Source organism: Pleurodeles waltl, chromosome 9 (assembly GCF_031143425.1).
Source record: "Pleurodeles waltl isolate 20211129_DDA chromosome 9, aPleWal1.hap1.20221129, whole genome shotgun sequence".
Taxonomy (NCBI): domain Eukaryota; kingdom Metazoa; phylum Chordata; class Amphibia; order Caudata; family Salamandridae; genus Pleurodeles; species Pleurodeles waltl.
This window is the reverse complement of record NC_090448.1, coordinates 497340228-497363781: the sequence shown is the minus strand read 5'-3', so window position 1 is coordinate 497363781 and position 23554 is coordinate 497340228. Positions and strand designations below refer to the sequence as shown.

General features: G+C 44.1%; 1 protein-coding gene across 3 annotated transcripts in view; it reads left to right on the top strand.

Moving 5' to 3' along the window:
• The window catches only part of PPP1R36 (protein phosphatase 1 regulatory subunit 36), a 284578-nt gene that overhangs the window by 220507 nt on the left and 40517 nt on the right, over positions 1–23554 (top strand). For all 3 annotated transcript variants that reach the window (XM_069207337.1, XM_069207338.1, XM_069207336.1), the window contains one exon: positions 3157–3339. In XM_069207337.1, coding sequence (XP_069063438.1) covers positions 3157–3339 — 183 coding nt within the window. The remainder of the gene's footprint in view (positions 1–3156; positions 3340–23554) is intronic.

The window sequence follows — 23554 nt, the reverse complement described above, 5'->3', positions numbered from 1 at the left end:
GTGGCTCTACCCTGACTATTTCCTCCACCATGACCCGCAACTCCTCATCAGTGAAACAGGGGTACCTTAGTGGGGACATGGGTGTTGTGTGGTGTGTGTTGATGAGAGGGTTTTGAGTAAGGTGGTGGGGTGCATGATGGATGTATGGGTGTTTGGGGTGTGTGTGTGTGTGTGTGTGTGTGTGTGTGTGTGGTTGTCTCAGTGGTCTTGGTTTCAATCTGGTGGCAATAATTGGTGTTCGTAAATGGTTGTGAGTTATGTGGGTGTGTGTTTTATAGTGCTGTCGGTGGGTGTGTGTGGTGTGTGTGTTTCAATGTCAGGTATGTGATTTCGGTTTTGGCCAATGTAGTAGTGTTTTGTATTTGGGTGTCCATTCTGAGGGCGCCGGTGTGTACTGCCAATGGTTTACCGCCATTGAATGTCCGGTGATTCGTGGGTCATAATGTGGTGGGCATTGTATTGTTGGCGTAACAGTATGGGTGTTGGTACTAACACTTTACCACTGACCTTTAGGCTGGCGGATTTGTGTATGTGGCAGTATTCTGTTGGATTGGTGTGTGTGTGTGTCATAATATGGCGAACAGATATCCGCCACTGCGGCAGTACGTTGGTGGCCGTCACCGCGGCGGTAAGCAGCATTTACCGCCAATGTCATGATGAGGGCCATAGTGTTCCATAAGTGGTTATACAATATCACTAACCTAATTCCTTTTTCTAACATGCTTGTCCTGGAAACATTTGCTTATTGTAAGATACAGCTGTGTCTATTACAAGAAAGGACCATAAGGAGTTGCTTTCCCATGTAACTGCCAGAAATAGCACATTCCCCATCGTCATCATATGTGCTCTCTTCAGTTAGTACTGGCTTTTTAGACAATATGACACTGCATTCCGGGAGTTACAGTTCCACACTTATTATTGTCTGGTAAAGGTTATGGTTAGGTACACAGAATGAACTACAGTAGCACATTATAGCCACTGAGTAATAACCAGCAATGACGTATGTCTGTATAATTTTCAATAATTAACATCGTTTTTTGCTGCAATGAAATTTAGAAGGTGCTTCTTGGCACCAATGTTTCTCATGGAATTAAACTTTAAGTGATAGCAAGAGAGTTGGAGTGGGGAGGGTGGGGGGTCAGTGGAGAATACACAAATGATGGGCCCTGAAGATAACTGCGACTTAGAGTGAGGCCCTGTGTTGATGACTGACCTGTTATGACATGGAAGAAGCTGAAGTAGAATCTTTCAACACAAGTGAGGGTCGGAAATGTATGGAAATCCGCACCAGACACAATGTTAGTGGTGCGGTCTCCACCAGCCCCGTCCCAGGGAGTAGAGCAGCAGTCACTTCTCGTAGTCGAATTCAAGTCTCATCACAACTCTGCCAGTCTCCCAAATGTATTCTCTCTCTCTAGCTCTGTTGTTTCATCCTTCCTCCTTTTATCTCTCTCTCTGTTCTCGGTAATTCTGTCTCCCTAGCTTCCTCTCTTTTTCTCCTTCCCTATAAAACTCTCTTTGCAGCCTCTTTCCTATTTAACTGTATGTCGCCCTCCCCATCATGCCTTTTTAGCTCCACCTTCCCTCCCTTGCGGGGTTCAAGCAGGAGGTGCCTAGATTTAGTCCTTTGTTCCTTTCTTAACTCTTTCTTCATCCTCCCTCTTCTAATCTCTCTCCTATTTTTTCTTCCCTATCATTCTCTCTGCATTCTCCCCACCCTTCTCTCTCTAATTCTCTCTCCCGCCCTTGACCACCCTATCTCCACTTTTTTCTTCCCATCTGCTTCTCTCTTTAGCTCTCTCGTCCTGTCCTCCTGCAAACATTTATCCCTCTTTTCTTAATCGTTTCTCTATTTTTTTCTTCCTCTTCTTTACCTCTTTCCTCTAATTTCTTTCCATCTGCTTCATTCTCCTCGTTTCTCCTTCTTTCGCCTGTGTTTTTTAATCTCTCTTTTGCCCTGTACCTTCTTATCCTACTTTAGCTGCATGTTCGTGACCCAGGCGCTGGATGTGCAGGAAACAGCGGCGTAGTGAGGGGCAACATGAGAAAAGTATTGTTTTTCTTGAATCTCCATTCAGCACTGGCAGCCTGTAGCACACTAAGTGCACCTCTGGATGGTGATCTGCTTTGGTAATAAAGAGGCAGGTAGCGGGGCAATCTGGTGCCCGTTCACTGAGTCGTAGAGTGGACTCGACTGGCATGGGGACATTCCGAACATTGAGATCATGCTTGCCTGTCGCAGCTCCCGACCTGTCTGTCACTTTTAAGGCTTAAAGTGACCTGGTTACACCCACTGAGGCATACTATGCCTTGAATCTCTCTTTACTTTGTGTCGGAATGTTGGTCCAGGTCTCTCCCTGCACCAGCATTGCTCCGATGTTTACAGTCATGATGTCAGATGACGGCTACAGATCCCACGGAGGGTGGGCCACGCATAACGTCACCTAAGAAGATTATCCAATCAGGGTCCCTTCAGCATTGTGGTGTACTACAGCTCGGGCCAATGAAGAATATTCTAATAATCTGTCATTATATTGGCTGCAGGGATCCTCAGCCCCATCTGTCACTGTCAGAGTAGGTAGCTGCTTTCCAGCTACTGAAAATGAAATATCCTGCAGCAAGATAGAGGGAGACATGATGCCACTTAATTGAATAACGTGTGCATTTTGTGCATTTGCGGTAATGGGGGAGTGGATACCCTTAAAATGCGTAAGTATAACGCCATATGTGTAACACTTGGCTGGAACAAACTGTGTAGTGAATTGCATGGACCAAATTAGCTCTCAGATCAATGTATCATGGTGTGCATGTGCTGCCACAGGAGATTCCGTAAGCAGAAACAGAACTTTTCTTTTAAAACCCAAGACAACTTTTTAATCTGTTTTTAGTTTCTCAACTACATTTCATAACTTGAAATGAGGGACATGAACTTCTTCTAATTGCTGTAACAAGTAGTTCCAGAAAAAGGTGTTTGGCTCGACCACCAATTTGGCTGTGTTAATTCATCTGCGTCAAGATGAGTTGTTGAACAGCTATGTTTTGAGTTAATTCTTTTCACGCTAATGTTTGTCATGTAACTATTGCTATTATTTCTTTTTAAGAAAAAGAGTATTTCTATATTTAATCGGACTGTATATTTTGATACTGGAAATCTAGCAACAAGCGCCCTGCTATAAGAAGCATCGTCAATCAGCGATCCCCAGCTCTGATCTCCCTGATGCCATCGCCAAAAGAAAAGGCTGACTACTTATTTCAGCAACATCAGCTGCATCCAAACAGTACCCAAAGGCATACAGACAGCGACAGATGGATGGAAATGTCAGATATATTTACATCGAAGTAAGACAAATGTAATTTTTGAGACAATTTTAAACACTGGAAAATATTTGATTCTCAAAACGAAATATGAATGTAAAACCATTAAACGCATCAATTTAATGCACATGCATGATTCTGAAAATCTCAAGAATGTAATCTCAGATCTGTATACAGAATTGGATTATGAGTTTATATTGTACGTTAGAGTGTCGCGTGGGCTCTCATTATCCTAAATTAGACTACTGGATTTCTAGGCAGCAGGATCGATAACGGTGTGGGGGACTGAGTCTGACCCACGTGTATGGAACTCTGTCACCCTAAATCCGGTTTTTGCTCCGGCTAACTAGCAGTGCCTCATTTCTCCCACGGGGAAGAAATGATTAGGCAGCCGAGCGCATGACATCTTTGGAACTTCTCAGGGAAGTCGTGGTCACTCAGATCCAAACCAACTCTCTCATTTACAATATGATCTCATATACAAATGACAAAGACAGTATAAGTTTTATATAATGTTTTAATAAAACGACTGTATTTTAGATAATAAGGCGTGAGCCGCAATAACCAGAACAATACAACACAGTAGGATTGAAATAGTCACCAGGAGAGTAAAACATAAGAACAAAGCTATCATAGTGCCTAACAGTTTCTACTCTCCCTCTGCTTGTTCTATTTAGAGCACAGCATGTTAAGCTTCTAGCTTGCCTTTCCGAATCACTGGGGAGACATCAGCCCTCATACCTGAGCAAAGGCCTGTGATCTGGTTCAGCATCTGCAACGAGGCAGTCAGCGTCTAGTTGTGGTTCCCTGGTCGGAATCTCCCTCTTGCGTGTATTGGGACAAGGAAGTGATTTTATAACTAACATGTCAGCGTGATCACAAAATGTCCCTACGCAGGAATGCCAAGTCTAAATTCCTACCACGTCTATCGGCAATGTACCAGACTGTATCCTTGACTGAAGCACAGAGTGAATGTGTTATGGAGAACTCCAGTGCTGAAGTAGGCAAAACAGTGTGATATGAATAAAAAACAAAACCGTAGAACTGGCTATTTGAAAAATAACAGTACGAAGCCTAATAAAAAGCATTTAGGGCAAAGTGCACAGAGGCCTAAAGCCTGAAGCGAACCCGCAAAGGATACGTAAAACCAACCACACTACACCCTCCCCTTGTCGGTAGCAAGTGGTTCCAATAATATAAAAATATGCCCCAGATATAAACAATACCTAAAATTATATACATATTTCGACAAGGTCAGAAGACAACAAAGTCATAAATTTAGATAACATGTGACAATATAGCCAAATCCAATATAATGACAATTTTGAAGGAGAGGAAAAAAAATCCAATTGTTAAACAGAAGCAATAGAGAGTAGGAGCTCCTCCACTTCGATATATGTCAATATCGGAAGATCCACGCCACAAAGTACCATGGAGCAGGTGTGTTCCAAAGCCCCAAAACCATTCAGGGCGGCACCCTGTGCAGGGCCTATGAATGAGACAAAACCATCTTCCTCCAGGAAGGGAATCTCATAAACTGCCTCACGAAGCAAACGCACCCGTAGTGCACAAGTCTGGGAATGAGCCCTAATCGGGAACATCAACAGATCAGGATCGACCACTGGAGGGCGCCGCAGTGAGAGACAGAGAGCCAGTGCATGTTCAAACGAGCACCAAAGGCACCGAAACACGGGTTGCACACAATCCAAAACTGGTCGGAATGATAGAGACCAGTCACACTCCAAATGTCCCAGGAGTGTTGCTCCAAAATGCTGCATCATGCGTTCACGACACAGCTGCGCTGACGGGAGCAGCAATATAGGATCTCGTCGTGGCGGGACAGCCATTGCGAAAAAATAGCAACAATATCAAAACTCCAGCCAACAAAGCCAAAGTAATCGGGAAACCCCCAAAAATGCTTCCGAAAATAGAGTGTATAGCCGAAGGTATCAAACCGAATATGGAAGAGAAGGTGTGAGCAAAACCAACACCAACGGCTTTGAAAAAATATGCAATACCAGCAGTGCTGGATGCATTAAATATACGTCCCACAAGTTCACCGAAGTGACTCGGAAAGTTAGTATTCAAAAGGGACTGTATCTCCGCCGATGACCTTGCCACCTGAAGTGCGTAGGTCTCGCTAGCAGATGTAAGGGCCACATGCTTTTGAAACAATAAAGCTTTTAGCCGACTCAACTTGTCGAAATTAACCTTGGAAGTAGCAATATGAGGCCAGATGTCCGCTACCTCCCTAATTTGAGTGGGGGGAAATAACACATTCCCGCAGCACGTAACGGCCTTGTTGACAACAACAACATAAACTATTCCGGCACGCATGCCACAGCAGCGTTCGCTGTTAAGAACAATGTAACTGCCGTTAGAAAGCACCTGGAAAGTGTTTTTAATAACCGGGACTGGAACTCCCTTCAGATAACAAGCTAAGTTAGCAATCGAAGCGTTACACGCCCCGTGCAAGGACAGCTGTTTACAAACCATGGAATGGCTGACAGAAGCTTCGCATTCGCTACCGCTAAGAAAAACCTCCCTCAAACCATTAACACATCTGTATTGAAAGGGAAGCTCCCACACCTCGTGTATGTAACTGTCTCCCAAAAGTTCATATCTACCAACCGGAATGTGCTTCAAACAAGAAGTAAATTGCAGAGTGGAGATAGGCAAATTAATAACCCCATGAATCAACCACTCAGCTGACGGAATCTCAGCCACTGTGAAAGGCAGTTTCTCCAATTTCTCAATATTCAACATAACATGTCGCTTCCTTTTTAGCCATCAGCTGTTGTTGACGAGTCAAATTAAAGGAGACAAAGATCTCTCTGGCAAGAATGTGCTGCCATGGAACGCGACCTGCCTTCAAGGTCTGAAGAGTCCAACCCAGCTGCATGATGGACCGCGTCTGACTCTGCCCATGATATAAAGAAGACATGTCCGATTTAATAATGTCAATAGCAGAGGAAACAATGCTGTCAATCGTGTAAACACGGTCAGAAAGGGTATGCATGCCATTATCAACAACAGACAAAGGCCCTGATTCTGACCCCGGCGGTCTGAGACCGCCGGGGCCAGGGTCGGCGGGAGCACCGCCGACAGGCCGGCGGTGCCCCGCAGGGCATTCTGACCGCGGCGCTTTGGCCGCGGTCAGATTTGGAAAACCGGCGGTCTCCCGCCGGTTTTCCGCTGCCCTTGAGAATCCTGAGCGCCGCCATGGGGATTGTGACACCCCCTACCGCCATCCTGTTCCTGGCGGGTCTCCCGCCAGGAACAGGATGGCGGTAGGGGGTGCCGTGGGACCCTGGGGGCCCCACTTAGTTTTTCAGTGTCTGCTATGCAGACACTGAAATACGCGACGGGTGCCACTGCATCCGTCGCACCTTCCCACTCCGCCGGCTCAATTCTGAGCCGGCGTCCTCGTGGGAAGGATGATTTGCCCTGGGCTGGCGGGCGGCCTATTGGCGGTCGCCCGCCAGCCCAGGGCAAATCCCAAAATACCCTCAGCGGTCTTTCGACCGCGGAGCGGTATTTTGGTGGGGGAACTCTGGCGGGCGGCATCCGCCGCCCGTCAGGGTCAGAATGACCCCCAAAGTCTGCATCAGGTTTTCCTGGTCAATCTGCCTCAACCGGGCTGCAGCCTCCTGTTGTGAAAGCTTCCAAATCTCATTATAAACTTCGTATAAGAACCTTTTCTTCCGTGGTACCTTGGGACCCGACAAAAAATCTTGTAAATCAGTATCATTAGACAGTAACGTGAGATGTGACTTAACTGCATCCAGCGTGGATGACTTCAACCATTTCTGACAAAGCTTCCCCACGCTGTATGTAGTTATAATATCAGCATGTTCTGGTGAAATGTAACGAGGGTCTGCCCTACTAGTCCTGAACCCCCCTGAAGAGGTGACAAAACGTTGATGACACTTATTAGTGTCTATAGGCCATAATAACCAACCAACCATGTATCGATGAAGTGTTAAGCGTACCATTCTGGACCCAATGTGTAAATTCACTAAAAGTAGCATTCACATAGTGCTGCCAGTTGTTTAATTTGGAAGGGACAGGTATACTAGGCAAATTTAACTCTCTAATTGTCGCCAAGCCCAAACAGCTAGTCTGTTGTACTGTGTCATTGAGGAAAATCATCTGCACAGGGATAATACATGCTCTAAATAATGTGTCCCTGCCTTGCATCTGCCAATTTTTCGTACCCCAAACACTTTTCAAGTCAACAGTCTTAAACCAGTATTCATACCCCTCGACCGAAAGTTTAGATACAAACAAATTTAAATACAGTAATTTAGTATCAGTCAATAACATTTGCTTATTAGAATACGGAGTAACTTTAAAATAGTAAGACCTAGCATTTCGTTGATTATGCCCAGAAAAATATGCAAATTTATCATAATACGTTTTCGAACTCCCTTGTGGAGGAGTCGAGCAATGTTCCCATTGCACATAATTAAATATGGACTTAGGGCTACTAGCTTTATGAATAAAGTGGTGTCCATAATAGTTGTAGCAAAACATGTCACCATGATTATCTCTAAATTGGTAAGCATCTTCATCGTCATAGACAGTATAATATTGCAAATCTGTTAGCATAGAATCTACTGTCTTCACATCCCAATCATCAGAAACAATGCCTGGTATAACAATATCATTCATTGATAACTTGAGGACATACGGTATTTGAATCAATTCAGTGGGACCATATATATCAAACATTACTTTATCCCACACAATCCCATCCGGAATCGGTATTGCAGAAATGTTTACATTGGACAAGTCTCTTCGAACCATATGAGACGAAAAATTTGGTTTTAACACAGTCTCCACGTGCTCAATGTCAGATCGATCAGGAAGAAAATGACCATGTATTACTAGAAAAAAAGTAACCACAAATCCCAACCATAAAAAAAAGAGTCATTACAGCCATAAAAAGCCACAAATAGTTCCAAGGAAAAACAAAATATGTGCGTTTAAGCCAACCCAGCAGCTTACGTGGACCTCGGACAGAAGATATCGAGGACGAGGAGCTGGACACTGCATCATCAGCGTCGTTGAAGCAGCCAGAGGCAGTTCTTGCAAAAGGTGCAATTGTGAACAAAGAAGCAGATGGAGGCCTAGGCACGCTATAAACCACATGTTCAGAAACATCAGTAGAACGTACAGCAACTTGATCAAAAGATTCCATTTTAATCGTCGTCTGTGGAACAATCGCAAGATCATCATCCACCCTCCCCAAGCTCGGAGAGGAAACAGCATCGGTGTAAATCACCTGCAGCGGGACTTCTTCCCCAGTAGTGAGAGGGATTCCGGAACTACTGGGTGTCCCTCTTGGTCTGCTGTGCAGAATCGGCCACATGTTGTAACTTGACATTATCAATGGAAACAAAGCGATTTCCTTTGGCCCCTTCGCAGTGGCGGTAAAATCACAGTTCTCGTGCCGCTAACCCCTAACACAGGGACAGGTGCTCGATAAGAAGGACCAAATTCTTTCTTTACTGCGACCTTTTCACACACTAGATCCCCAATCCTGGGTATCCAACCAGTAGGAGTTACTGGCTCATCCTTAATTCCTGAGGAGGCAGCACTTGCAGAAGAGTTATCTTCACGGAATTGTTGTAAATCCTGTAAAACAGTGACACAATTATTTATGTCAAAGGGCGTAACTGCCGCCTCCACACCAGGACCATCTAGATCAGGAACATACATTTGTGTTCCAAACAGGCACTCATATGAAGTACGGCCCCCCCAGTGACCTTCTAGGCAAGTTATTAAGTGCTCTCTGTACTCCATACAGATGGGCTTGCCAACCACGACCCGTACCTATTACTCTGGCCGTTAAGGATTGTTTAAATCACGATTTAAACGCTCCACAACAGAATTTCCCTCAGGATGAAATGGAGACGAGAATTGGAGTTGGACCCCAACGAAGCCATGGTGTCCCTGAATGCCTTAGAGGCAAAAGCAGGGCCCTGGTCCGAATGAAAAGCCACAACTGCAAATGTATCGACAAAGATGCGCAAATCTTTAATAACAGTTCGAGCGTCAGCCGAGCGTTGTGGCCATACCCACACAAATCTGGAGCACGAATCTACAGCAACCAATATATATTTGTATGCACTATCTGGTGTCAGCGGACCACAATGATCCAAGTACACACACTGTAAAGGTTTATTTGAAATCAGAAGGGGCGTCTGCTGCGGGCGATTAGCCGACGAAGCTTTAATTTGTTGACAAACGTCACAACAAAGGACATACTGCTTTGTCTCTTTATAGAGACCAGGCCACCAGTAACGAGCCTGTAAAAGTGAAATCGTGGCAGCCACACCAGCATGTGCAGATGCCACCCCCTCATGTGCTGCAGAAATTAATCGAGGTCTCTCAATTTTATTGGGTAGTTCACGTACACCAATGCCTGGAATATTAACAACAGCATTTAGCGCACCACTCAAGCAGTAACCATATTTAGAAGGAAATCCTTTAGGAAATGGCGTGCCATGAGCCGTAGCTTTTATGGCAGCCGAAATCTCTGTGTCTGGTTTGGAACTCGAACGAGTCACTGCGGCCACAGTGGCTACAGCCACTGCCGACTTTGCGGCTTCATCAGCCAAAGTATTCCCAGCAACGTGTATTCCAATGCACTGGTGTCCAAGTGTATGCACAACATGGACCTTAGGAAGCGTTTCTTTCAGATCCGCAACCTTACCCCACAACAATTTATGTTTAACGGTGTTGCCTTTAGAATCTCTGAACCCATTCATCTTCCAATAGTGCAGATATTCATTGAAAGACTGAACACAGTAGTAGGAGTCACAGACCAGCAAGGTCAAAATCGCCGGATCCGCGTGCTCAAACGCTAACAATAGAGCTTTGAGCTCAGCCAGCTGTGCTGTGCAATCCCCCAAGGTTTTAGTGTAAGTATGTTGGGGGCAGAACACTTCCCCCTCCATAGTGCCGCTCAACACCGCACATGCAGCAGAATACTGTTGTTTAGTCCCAACCGCTGGTTGCGCAGAGCCATTGGTATACATGACCACCTGATATTGGTCAATAGGCAATGTGCCAGCAGGAACTGGGTACTCTATTTCATATTGAAGAAATTCTTGAGTCTGCAGTTTCGGGTCAAATATATAATCTACATCAGTAGCTGTCAAAGACGTTGCCCATTGTATCCATCGCGGGTGTAAAGTTTTCGAATTAGGAACACTCGCTTTTGTAACTGCCTCTAGGGCCGGAATCGGGGAAACGACAATGATGCGTTGGCCCTGGGCAAGCGGTCTTTCTTTAATCACAGCCATCTGTACTGCAGTGAGTATTTTCTCAGTCTGTGCAAATCGTTGTTCTGCAGCAGAATACAAGTGGGACTTGTATGCAATCGGGACTGTCTCACCCTCATTAAAGGTGACATACGTAAACCCAACAGCCCCAGGTATCACCCTGATCACTAAATGTGTCTTATTGTCCCGTGTGTGCAGGTGTTTTACTGCTAAGAGATCAGTCTGTAACTCTCGTAGTAGGTGTGTATGTTCAATCGTCCAAAATCTACTCGAAAAATTGGGCGAATCAATTCGTATAATGGTTTTATAAGCGTAGCATAATCAGGAATGTAAGTTCTGCCAAAATTCAGAAACCCCAACAATGACTGGAGCTTTCGAATCGTATTAGGAGGCTGCAATGAAGCACATTTCTCCAAAAATTGTGGCGCTAAGCTCTTGCCCTCACTCGACAACTCATATCCCAGGAAAATGACGCTGAGGAAGGCAATCTTTGATTTCTTAAAATTAAACTTATAGCCAATATCAGCAAACCCCACAACAATGCGCGATACACGCCTTAGATGTTGCAGAATCTCATCGTCTGCCAGATATATATCATCAACATATGATAACGCTTCAGGGTCCAACTCGTGCAGCATTTCAGTTACACGAGCCGAAAACAGTCCTGGGCTATTCTTATACCCCTGAGGCAAACGACAAAACTTTTTCTGAGAGCCAAACGCACTGAAACTGGTATAGTCCCGACTTTCGGGCGCTATATTTTGGCAGAAAAATCCATTCGAGATATCCAACGTTGTTTTGTACTTCTTACGTACTATATTATTCATAAGCGCTGCGCTATGTGAATTCTGTATTGCATATGTGCGTGTATGACTATTCAAATGTCTGTAATCCACCACTATCCTATATGAATGGTCCGGTTTAGCAACCGGAAATAAGGGATTATTCATCGGCGAGACACAGGGCTCAATTACACCCTGGTACTCCAATTGTGTAAGAATTTTCCTAACCAATGCCCTTACCTCAAATTTAATAGGATACTGCGGCTGTGGCTGAGGTGTGCCCTTTATTGGAATTACATGATAAGGTGATTGTCTATCCCACCCCACGTTATTTCTATATAGGGAGGGAGCCTGTGCTAGAGCCCATGTTTTACTATAGGACTCCGCTAGCTCTCTCGGAACAAGTGGTGAGAAGGAAGGTGTAATAACATCCTCCCCAACCGGACAGTCGCAAACAAAGTCAGGTGGCCAATCCTGTTCGGCCAACAGAACATCATATGATTTTACCACATGGTCCCAAAAGATGGCGTGTATAATGCGGTCAATGTCCCCTTTTAAACGTAGAGTCACTTGATATACTTTATCAGGATCAGAGACTCGCATGTCCGCCGTTTCGACTTGTATGAAGTCATCAGTTGCTTTCACCTCCAGATGCTCTAGAAGACTCCGGCGAACTATTGTGACCTCTGCCGCGCTGTCTAACAGTGCTAACGCCCATGTCTTGTTCGTCAAGAGAACTCTCTTCTTGAGCGGCATGTCTAACTGAGACTGCTGCCACTTTTTTCTTTTTAAATTGTTGTTTTTGTTGCAGCGGTTTCTCTTCTTGTTTAATTGAAACCTCCGCCGAGCGTTGTGAATCCTGTCTCGGTTTCACGTACTCCGTCCTCCGCTCTGACCGCCCACCTCTCTCACTTCTCTTCTCTGAGGAGTCCTGAAAGGAACGAGATTGGCGTGTATCAGTATTTTGATATCTATCAGGCGTCTTCAAATTATCCCTATTCCTGAGATTATACCTATTCTGTGGGGTCTCCGGTTGCGGAGACTGTCCCCCATCTTTCTTAGAAGTTTGCTGTTTCTTTTCCCAGCGTTTTTTAGTACCCTCAGGTTGCTGTTGTTTAGCATTATCTTTATTATTTTTACCCTGCAATTGGGGTTTTTGCGGTCTAGCCCCTAGGCTATCGCGACCAATACTAGAATAGGTTTCTGCTATTATTCTCGGAAGTTCCCGCTCCTGACTAATCTGCGGAACGTCCCGAAGACGCATTCGCACTGCTAGTGCTACTGCCTCTCCCTTGAGATTACTCAAAATAATAGAAGAAACTGCGGCAAAATTGCCCATTAACTGCATGCCCAAATCTAAGGCAGGGGCAGCCCCATATTCATCTTGAATTTGTTTAAGCACTTCCGGTAAATTAGCTAATGTCGGTGTACTGCGTGCTGTAGTGTAGAGCGCGGCAAACACCGTGCCCCAGGTATTACAAAGGTCCACCGGAGGAACCATCCCATACGGTAAACACATCGTCAATATTCTATGTTTATCCTGAGGTCCCGTATGGGGAAATACTGCTTCCAGCGTATTAATTTTTTGTGCCAGCCAAAATGGAGTCTCCTCACGTTTAGCCGGTACCTTACCCATAACTGAGTGTACAGGGGCCGGATTGATTCCCGGAACCACTGCTTGTGGGTGCGCCGGAGCAGCACGCGCTGCATTAGTATTTAATGCCTGCATTACAAACTGAACCAATCTTCTGTATGTAGTTGCTAAGTCTATATATAAACGACGCACGTCAGCCACTGCCAAATTTGCAACCGCAGGATATGGTGTATAAGTAGCCAATAAAGGCCAGGTCGGACCTAACCTCACTTGTGCTACTGTATGTGGGAGGGCGCCATCAAGCCAATTATGGTGTTCTTGAAAAGATAGAGGTATCTCTAAGTAAGCGTAAGCCCTGTATTGTCCAGGGACATTTGCAACAGTGTATTCGTGAAAAGTATTTGTACCCCCTTAACTGCCGGAAATACGACCCAAGAATAAAAAAGTTCTGTTCTATAGGCTGCATGGGCATCCACCACAAAAGTGACCGGACCCCCCTGGACCGTCAGTCCATGTGCTACCAGATGTCCAGTGAGCGGGTGACGCATATTGATTGCTATATTCACTACATTAGGATTCGCCATTTGTTAAAAAAAAAATAGCTCTAGGTCAGAGAAGGCACACCAATATCGGGGTTTTTCCCTTCAAAGTTCAAGCTTGAACAACCAACCACTAAGCAATAGGATGTACCTATCCCGTGGTGGCGGAAACCCTCAGCCCCACGGACGTCTCCGCGTACGGAACCGAGGAGTCAAAATATATATGAGACCGAGAGAGTCAGCCGGACCTAAATATTAGAGCCAGACCAATCGTTGGCGGCACCATGTCGCGTGGGCTCTCATCATCCTAAATGAGCCTACTGGATTTCTAGGCAGCAGGATCGATAACGGTGTGGGGGACTGAGTCTGACCCACGTGTAAGGAACTCTGTCACCCTAAATCCGGTTTTTGCTCCAGCTAACTAGCAGTGCCTCATTTCTCCCACGGGGAAGAAATGATTAGGCAGCCGAGCGCATGACATCTTTGGAACTTCTCAGGGAAGTCGTGGTCACTCAGATCCAAACCAACTCTCTCATTTACTATATGATCTCATATACAAATGACAAAGACAGTATAAGTTTTATATAATGTTTTAATAAAACGACTGTATTTTAGATAATAAGGCGTGAGCCGCAATAACCAGAACAATACAACACAGTAGGATTGAAATAGTCACCAGGAGAGTAAAACATAAGAACAAAGCTATCATAGTGCCTAACAGTTTCTACTCTCCCTCTGCTTGTTCTATTTAGAGCACAGCATGTTAAGCTTCTAGCTTGCCTTTCCGAATCACTGGGGAGAAATCAGCCCTCATACCTGAGCAAAGGCCTGTGATCTGGTTCAGCATCTGCAACGAGGCAGTCAGCGTCTAGTTGTGGTTCCCTGGTCGGAATCTCCCTCTTGCGTGTATTGGGACAAGGAAGTGATTTTATAACTAACATGTCAGTGTGATCACAAAATGTCCCTACGCAGGAATGCCAAGTCTAAATTCCTACCACGTCTATCGGCAATGTACCAGACTGTATCCTTGACTGAAGCACAGAGTGAATGTGTTATGGAGAACTCCAGTGCTGAAGTAGGCAAAACAGTGTGATATGAATAAAAAACAAAACCATACAACTGGCTATTTGAAAAATAACAGTACGAAGCCTAATAAAAAGCATTTAGGGCAAAGTGCCCAGAGGCCTAAAGCCTGAAGCGAACGCGCAAAGGATACGTAAAACCAACCACACTACAAGAGTATCATTGTGAAAAACAATTCTAGTACCACATACAGATTTTGAGTTGGGTGATAATGAAAAAAGTTTCTGGAGAAAGTGCTAAATCCGGAATGGAACCAAGAGGTGATTTATTTAAATCTGATATCCATATGTCACGGTTTCGGGCAGGTCTGATTAGGACTCTGGTTGGGACACCTCTGAGGTCACAGAATATCCCAAAGGTGTAGTGTACTCGGGCAGAAGAGCAGCTAAAGGCGTACACAGGAAAGGACAGCTATGGCCAGGCACAGGAAACAGGAAAGTAAAAGCAGATCAACCCTTGTGTGAACAAACAGGATACGGATTACTAATGGACAAACTCACTGGGGTTGTACACAGGGTAGGGAGCAGAACCTCCCACAGCAACAGGGAATGTCAATGCCTCTGTCGTTTGCTCTTACAGATAGTCACCCTGCCAGCCCCATAGGAAGGAGGCTGCAGAAGTGATTCTGTCTCTAGACCCTTAGAGCACAAACAAGGATAGTACTTACATACAAAAGACAAGGTCTTGTGGGTCCAGCTGGAAACACAGTGGCGATTCCTGGAAAAACAGCAATAGCACACTGTCACTGTTAGGCACTAAAGACAATGTATAACACTAGACAAAGGGTAGGGGCTGGACTTACCTCCTGGAACCCAGGAGCCATGGCCAGAACAAAGGAAAACACTTATACACTGGTGAAGACTGAGAACACTTACCAGAAACAAGTACCCAAGAGGAAACGGAAACAGAAGTAACAAACTAGGAGGCCGGGGCAGGAACTGGGAACAGGCTCAGGCTGAAGCAAAGGCAGGTAAGGGACTAGAAAACAGAGCACAAGCCCTGGCTGGACCAAACAGAAACAGGAATGGGAAACAGAGAGCAGGCTCTGGCTGGAACAGGCAAGGACAGGGCTGGAATACAGGGAGTAGGAATAAGCAGTAAACATGACTGGGAAACAGAGAGAAGGTCCAGACTGAAACAAGGCAGTAACAGGACAGAGAAACAGGGAACAGGCTCTGGAAGAAACACACAGGTACAAGGCTAAGAGATAGGGAGCAGATTCTGGCTGGAACAATCAGGAACAGTGCAGAGAAACAGGTAACAGGTTCAAGCTGGAACAGAACAGGAACACCATCCGAATAAGGGGTCTGTAACACAAAGGAACCGAACTCTAATGCACGACGAGGATCTGGAGGAAATGGCTTCTTACAAGCAGTTCCAAGCTGCAAAAAACCCCAGGTGGAATCACATGACTGGGCTACACAGGAGAGGTCTCAGGTGTGTGTAGTTTCAGACACTCGCAAGTCCTGGAGGAGAGGATCCGATGAAAAGGAGCAACTGGATTTCTCCCATAGAAAACAATGTAAAACAGAATCCAGGCTTTCCCTGCTACCAGGGTGTGCATCATGGGATTTGCAGCCCCAGGAAGCAAATGTAATACTACAAAAGCATACCATGGTGAAAAGAGAAACAAACGGAAGTCATCAAGGGCCTCTAGATAAGTGTTCAAGGTGATTCCCAGGCTTCCGACAGTCCCCTTACAGCGCCCCCTAGAAATGGGACGACAGAGTTGTAACACCATATGATTGGCTTAATCAGCTGAGAAATTCTTTACTAGATCCATCATTTCCTGTAGAAAACAGTGGCCTTTCCATTAACAAATGAGGCCATTGGTCAGGAACAGAGGTTAAATTCTAATAAAATATAAATACATGAATTGGAGAAAGGGGTGAGCTGGATAGACTGTTGAGATTAAGTCTAAATTAAGTCTACAACTTCGTCTAGCAATAGTGTTTGTCATGCTTACTCAGGACACTAAGTGCCCGACAAAAAAGACAGGTCGCAAATTGCACACTAACTTTCTGAACCTCTCTCTGGTTTTGTTTTGTGACCTACGCACTAATAGTCATATCACAACATTTTCAGCCACTGGGGTTGCATAATGACCTGCATAATGACAAAGAATTAGGGAGGCCGCAATTTATGACGCATCTGTGATTGGCTAAAAACACAGGGAAGGTAGCATGCAAGGAACAGCAGACCACAGAATGAAATCTTCTCATATTGCTTTTCCTGCTGCAGCCCCTAAAAACGTATATTGAAGTGATTTAAGGGATTTTGAAAGAAGGAAAGTATTTTTTTGTCTGAGGAAGAAAGCTGCTCTTTATGGTCTGGACATTTTAGGCCCCAAAGACCTGGCTCTTATTATTCGCTTTTCAGAGCCACTGTGGCATGACACAATTCTTTTGCATGAGCTTTGGTGCATTCAGGCTTTCTGATGAGGTTGACAGAGAGCGGATTTAAAAATGCACATTTGTTGTGAACACTGATGTTTGAGGGTGATTAGTGGCAGAAAAACCCTTTTACCTAACCGTCTTCAGATTCTGTAATGCCAACTTGATGGAAAATGTTGGTGACTGAAGGAGTAGGGCGGGCAGCACTACTTATGAACTAGGGTGTTAACACCTCATGTTATTGTCCTATGGCACTCCAGGACATAACTGCTGGCCTCCCACCAGCGTCCTGACTGTGTTGTTAAAAAAAGAAGTGCTGCAGTTGCAGCCTGTGGATGGGTAATTTTCAAAGAGAACAATACCCATAGGCCACATGTATTATACACCAAAATCAGTGTTACTATTAGTAAGTCAAGTTTTCTTTTCATTTATGCCAACTGAAGAGAGCCCAACCTTTCTTCCTTTCACCGCAATACCGGGTTGCACAGAGGCCTTTGATTAATATAAAGTTTGATTATGCAACATTTATGCATGAAATAAAAACTGCCACTCTTCTTCAAAATGTAAGCGATACAAAATGCTGTTTTTCACGTTTGTGTTGAGTAGATTAGATTTAATCTTAGAAAAGTCACAAAAACATGGGCAGTTGGCTATGCTGCTACACCAACATCTTATCAGTTGTCTAGATAAAACTGGCTCTATTCAAAGTAAACAACCTTTCTCAGACATTTGGGATAATGGGGAGCATCAATCAGTGCTTAATTGGTACCAGCGGGACAGTTGTTTGGCACTGGCACCTAATTCTCAACACAGGCACTAATGACAGTCCACCGCTTTGGGGCACTGTCTGTATGTCTGTTAATATATAAAACAAATCAGCATTACTTGCTGTCCATGTCTTTCTTATAACTTTGGGTGGCCTGGAATAGTCTGAATTGCAACACCTGTAGTAGTGCAATAGTTAGTAGTTATGTTGGGGCTGTCATTGTCAGCACTGGCATAGGCAGTGGGTGGTAGAAACTACAGTGGCCTCCTGAGAAAGGCTCTAACACTTAAAATTTTACAAATTAAGCACTGCATACACCAGTATATTATCTAGCTGTCTTGCATGGACTCACTTTTTTTAGTATTCTACTACACTTGAGTGCTAAATCTGTGAGTGGCATCTACTCTTTGGACTCTGTTAAGGTTGATGGTACTGCTTTTGTAATTCTGCATGATCCCTTCTTGAGCAGGGATCTTAAACACAAAGAACTTTCCTGGACTTGCGAATTCCGCGTAGAATTTCTCTATTCAGTCTTGGGAGGAATACATAGCCAGTGCTAGCTCATCTAACATCAGTAGCATTGCTCAGTTCTCGTGTACACCACTGCTTCCAAGCTGTTGAGGTCTTAAATAATTACCAACTCTCTCTATTGCTTTGACGTCCGAATCAGCAACTGTAATCTATTCATGAATATGGCATCTCTATACTCTCCGTCCTTGTATTTTGGGTCAAATGTAAATTTGTGTCACCTGATATAATTCTCCTAGTCAACATCCATAGGTAAATAGGTCTACTCTATTTTTCAAATCCGTATTGCACAGTTTGGGATTCTCCTTTGAATTCCTTGAACTGACATCAACCCTAAGCATACAATCAATGTTAGCAAGATTTTTTGTTCATTAGATCAGTTTCTTGAAACTTATTCATGTTTTTCTGCTTGGCCTTGGAAACTTTAGCAAAAAGGCATTGACTTTTAATATACAGATAAGGTTGCAGTATGGATAGACGTCCTGTAAGGTGGCCGGCACAAACTGAGAGCCTGGAAACGCACTGCCAAATTCCAAATTTCAAGGAAGGACCTTGCAGCAACCAATGAAGGAGCATCAGGTACATTTGATGGAAGCAGGATCACTGGTGTACTCTGTCAAGCTGAGTCCCACTAATGATGAAGAACCAAGACAGAATTCCTGCTATTTGCTAAGATCAACAAACAGGTGACAGTACATACTTGTCTCAATGACATAAATCTTGATGGATTCAAACCCCAACTTTCACAGAATGAAGTCACTTGGATTCCACCTGGACACCAGACTCACACTCAAGGAACACACTGTGAAAAAAACAAAACTGGCCTGGTATCAGTTCTCTCTTCTAAGGAAAGTCAAACCCTTTCTTCCAGAAAGCGGCGTTAGAATTGCTGTTTAAGCCTTTTATACTCCCACATCTAGATGGGGGTAATGCCCTACTCCATGACCTCCCAGACTCCACACTGGCACCTCCTAGGGGTATCCTACATATTGCAGCACATTTCATTCAATGCCTAAAGAAATATGATCACATCACTCCCATTCTGTCGGATCTCAATTGGCTCCTCACCATCTTCTTTTAAAAAAAAAAAATCTTTATTTATGATTTTATCATGACAAGTACAAGAACATTAATAACCCCAGAAATAATGGAACATCATAATAGTGATAACAGTTCTGTACTGCATAGCGGAGAACAATAACAGCAGGCAATATGATGTTGTGATAACATCATGTACATCAATATTGGGAGAGTCAAACAGCAGAGGTTCTGGTGGGGAAAAAGCAGAGTGGACAGGGTCCCAGTTAATCATTATACAGTTGTGAAGTGTACGCGGCTTGTCTAGTCCGTGGCTATGGTCTAGAGTCCTGTGTTTCAGGTCCTAATGTAAGTAAATGACCACGGAGTGGGTCAGGGACAGTCTGCATGTCAGTCATAAGGGCTAGTTGGGAACAGATGTTGCGCCTGAAGGGGGTAATGATGCTGCATGTCCATGTCATGTGTATGAAATCCTCCCCATCCGTATGACTTTTGGGACAGCTAGAGGACCTAGTAGTGTCCAGGCACGCTAAGGTTTTAGGGATAATTTAGGTTCTGCGCAGGAATTTGTAGTGAATGAGTTTGTAGTGAATGATTTTGTTCCAGTGTTTGGGTGAAATAGCCATACCAGATTTTATCAGTTAAGGGGCATCCCAGCTCAGACTCCCAGGTGGACCTAGGTTTTCCCTCATGTGGGGGCAGGAGAGAAATGCAGACACAGTCCTGTTTGGAACCCATCCCCCTCCCGTCAGCAACCACAACATCCGGAGCCATCAGGTAAGATGGCAACAGTGTTCGAAGGTGCAGCGTGTGTGTCTGGAGTGAAACAAGTATCTTCGGTTTGAGAAAAAATGTGATAGGAAATATGTCGCCAAAGGTACATATAACATGATCCATGTGTGTGGCTGGAGCAAAACAAGTATCTTCGGTTTGAGAAAAAATGTGGCCATCAGGAAATAGGTTGCCAAAAGTATGCATATCATTGCACGTCAGTGTGCGCTGGACCACCTCTAGCATTAAAGGAAGCCAGCTATTGTCTGCCAGTGGCAGCGCCGGAGAATTCAGGAGCTCTCCCCCTAGCAGCTGGGGACCTCACCATCTTCAAAACCAGCTGCATCATTTTTACAGCCATCACGATTAGCAGCCCCTCACCTCCTTATCTTTCAGACAAGCTCAACATCTGTGGAAGTTCTCACCACATCTGCCGTGAGGACACCATTACAATGCAGACTAATAAGTGGAAAAAATGGAAAAAACAAGACTGCAGGCCTTTTCTATATGATGGAAGAATATCTCCAGTTCCATCAGGACCACTGATACTATATAGGAAAGAGCTGTATACTCACCTCTATAAAGAATACCTCATCACAGTGCATTAACTGTTCAAAGCCAAGCTTTCTCTCCTATTACCAGTTGAGTTTGTGCTGGTCTTTATTCATGTACAGCGCTCTGCTGCCTTTTGGCTAGGTTTGCACTATAGAAATACTATTAACATATATACATACAAGGACCTGCAGAAATTGGATGGAAACTAGGTGGGAGTGGTGATTGCAACAAAGGCTGAGACCACCGCTAGGATAAAAAGGAGACCAGAAGAGAAAGACTTTCAGACAGCTGATAAAAATGCACACCAGTACAAGAACAACAATGAATAGGAACAAACAGGAGCACTGCATATAGCAGGAACTCAGGCGCTTTAGAACGCTACCTAGTTGCAAAGAACTGTTTGTATTGAGTTAACTGTGTGTACGGCTTGTCAAAGAGATAGAAGTGTTCCTGGGATCAGGCATTCATGGTTTGGTTTGCTGGCCCTTCTTTTCTTCGTATGTGCCTGGCAACGGTTTTCTCTTCTGGTGATTTCTGATTGAGAAAACTCAATGTTTCCTTCAGGCTTGGATCTGCACCATATCCATGCATCTCCCCTTCACTTATCTGCTCCCTCAAACAGTCTGCAGTTTTTGTGTTCCGTTCTGGAGCATCTCCCATGGTCTCTGATGCTGGCTCCTCACAGGAATGCCACACTTCATCTTCCTGCACCTCTCCTTAGCATCACCATCCATGTCCATTTTCTGACATAAAACATGCATTATCACACTGTTCTCTTAGTGGTGATCTTCTAAAGGCTGCATGGTCAAACCGCAACCTGTCAACTTTTTAAGTATGTCCTTGTACAGTAGTATCTCATTCTCATTTATTATTCTTTCATACTCGTTTATTTATTTCATTACTTGAGGTTTACTTTTAAGTGTTGTAAGTTTCATACCGTTATACTCAAACCTACTGTTGGGTTCTAGATTCTTGTGGTGAGGATTCGGTGGATGATCTTCAGGCTGGACGGTCGTCTCTGGAGCCTGTCGTGGACCCATATTAAAGATGACAACTTCTTAATATAAATCAGTTGTCAGAAGATTTATTTCAAGGACATTCACTCCCATTCTACATTTGGTACCAGGAGTGGGGTACTGAAGGAATGCTGAGAGACTGGAGTCATCGTTTGTGATGGGCCCACCGACCAGCACTTAACGACCAACTCACCGGAGAGGTTTATAACTTGATACAGAGCTGCAATTTCGTGGAGACGTAATTTGCGCAGCGCTCGAATTTTTATTAATATTGCAGCTATTCTTGTTGTTTTGTGGTCGAGCGTTGCAGTCCGCGAGTCGTTTTGATCGCGTGTGAGCTGTCTGTTCGAATTTGAAAAATATCAGTGCCTAACTATAGATGCGGCGCGAGTCGGAAATCGCGTGAACAGATGATCACAGTGACGTCGCTTTGGGGATTTTCCGGTATCCAGGAAGTTGTGTACAAAGGTTGCCAGGTTACCGGTTGTGCGCGTGGTGCGTTCGTCACGAGTCTCTAGTTGCTTAGAGACGTGATGCTTTACAAGTAGCGAGGATTTAAGCTGCACACACACAAATCGAGTACTTCAACCTGTCATTTCTCGTCGCTTCGGAAAAGAAAAAAAAATAAACAATTGTGTTCGAACTTTTGGGCAAGATACTTAATGACTCCAGGAGTTTTCTACTTTCCAGCAAAGCCATAATTACTCTCCTTTTGGATTATTGCAATTGTTGTTGTTTACAGTTTAATAATTGCACTACTTGCACTATTTACCTCAGTTTAATTGAATTTTAGTTATATTATTTGTTGTACTCTGATCTTTAATATGTATATATATATTTAAGGTGCTGGTAATTATATAGTATGGCTTCTAATCATCTAGTGGTTCAACCACCACTTTTTTTTTACCTAGGAGTGGTAAACCAGATATTAAGTGGAGTGAGTGGATAAGAATCTTTGAAAATTATTTAGTTGCTATTGATGCTAATGATTTCTCTCCTACTAGGAAACTAGCTCTACTTTTCAATCACCTTGGAGTAGCTGGGCAGCGTGTGTTTGATAACCTACCTACTATTGCTCCATTTAGTGGGAGTAGTGGTGATAATGTGGCATGGAATGTATATATATAAGGGAAGGAAAGGATTAGGAAACAATTTTCAGATGAGTCCAATGTATTACTTGAGAGATTTAACTTTGCAATGTGTAAGCAATCTGTGGATGAATCTGTAGATGAATATGTGGCCAATCTACGGGTGCTTGCTGCAAAATGTGATTTTGGTAGCAATGTAGATATGCACATTAGAGACCAGTTTGTATTTCATTGCTATTCTAAGAAAATTCAGGAACGTTTGTTGGCTTGTCGCAATCCTTCTTTGGATGAGACAGTTGATATAGCCAAGGCTGTTGAGAGGTCTATTGTTACATCCAAAGTGATGGGTGGACAGCCTGAAAACGCAAGTGTAAATCAAGTGACTGAGGATTATGAAGTCTGTTATATTAAGGATAGAAACATGAAACAAAATAGAAATTTTTCTGTATGTTTCCGTTGTGGTTCACGCAGTAATTTTGGCAATAGTCAAATCTGTCCAGCATTGGGCAAGAAATGCTTGAAATGCCATAAAGTTGGTCACTTTCAACTGGTTTGCAGACAGCCGAATCGTACGTTTAAGCCTTCGAGTAATAGTACGCGAATGAAAGTGAACAATGTCTATAACCTCGATGAACAGCCAGATAAAAATTGTATGATGAAGGACTGCATGAATAAGTTATCCAATGTTGTTTTGACAGTAGATGTTTTTACTTCTAAGAAAATCAAAGGACCTATTTGTCAGGCAAGAATTGACTCAATAGAGATATTTGTCATGGCAGATTCTGGTTCCCTAT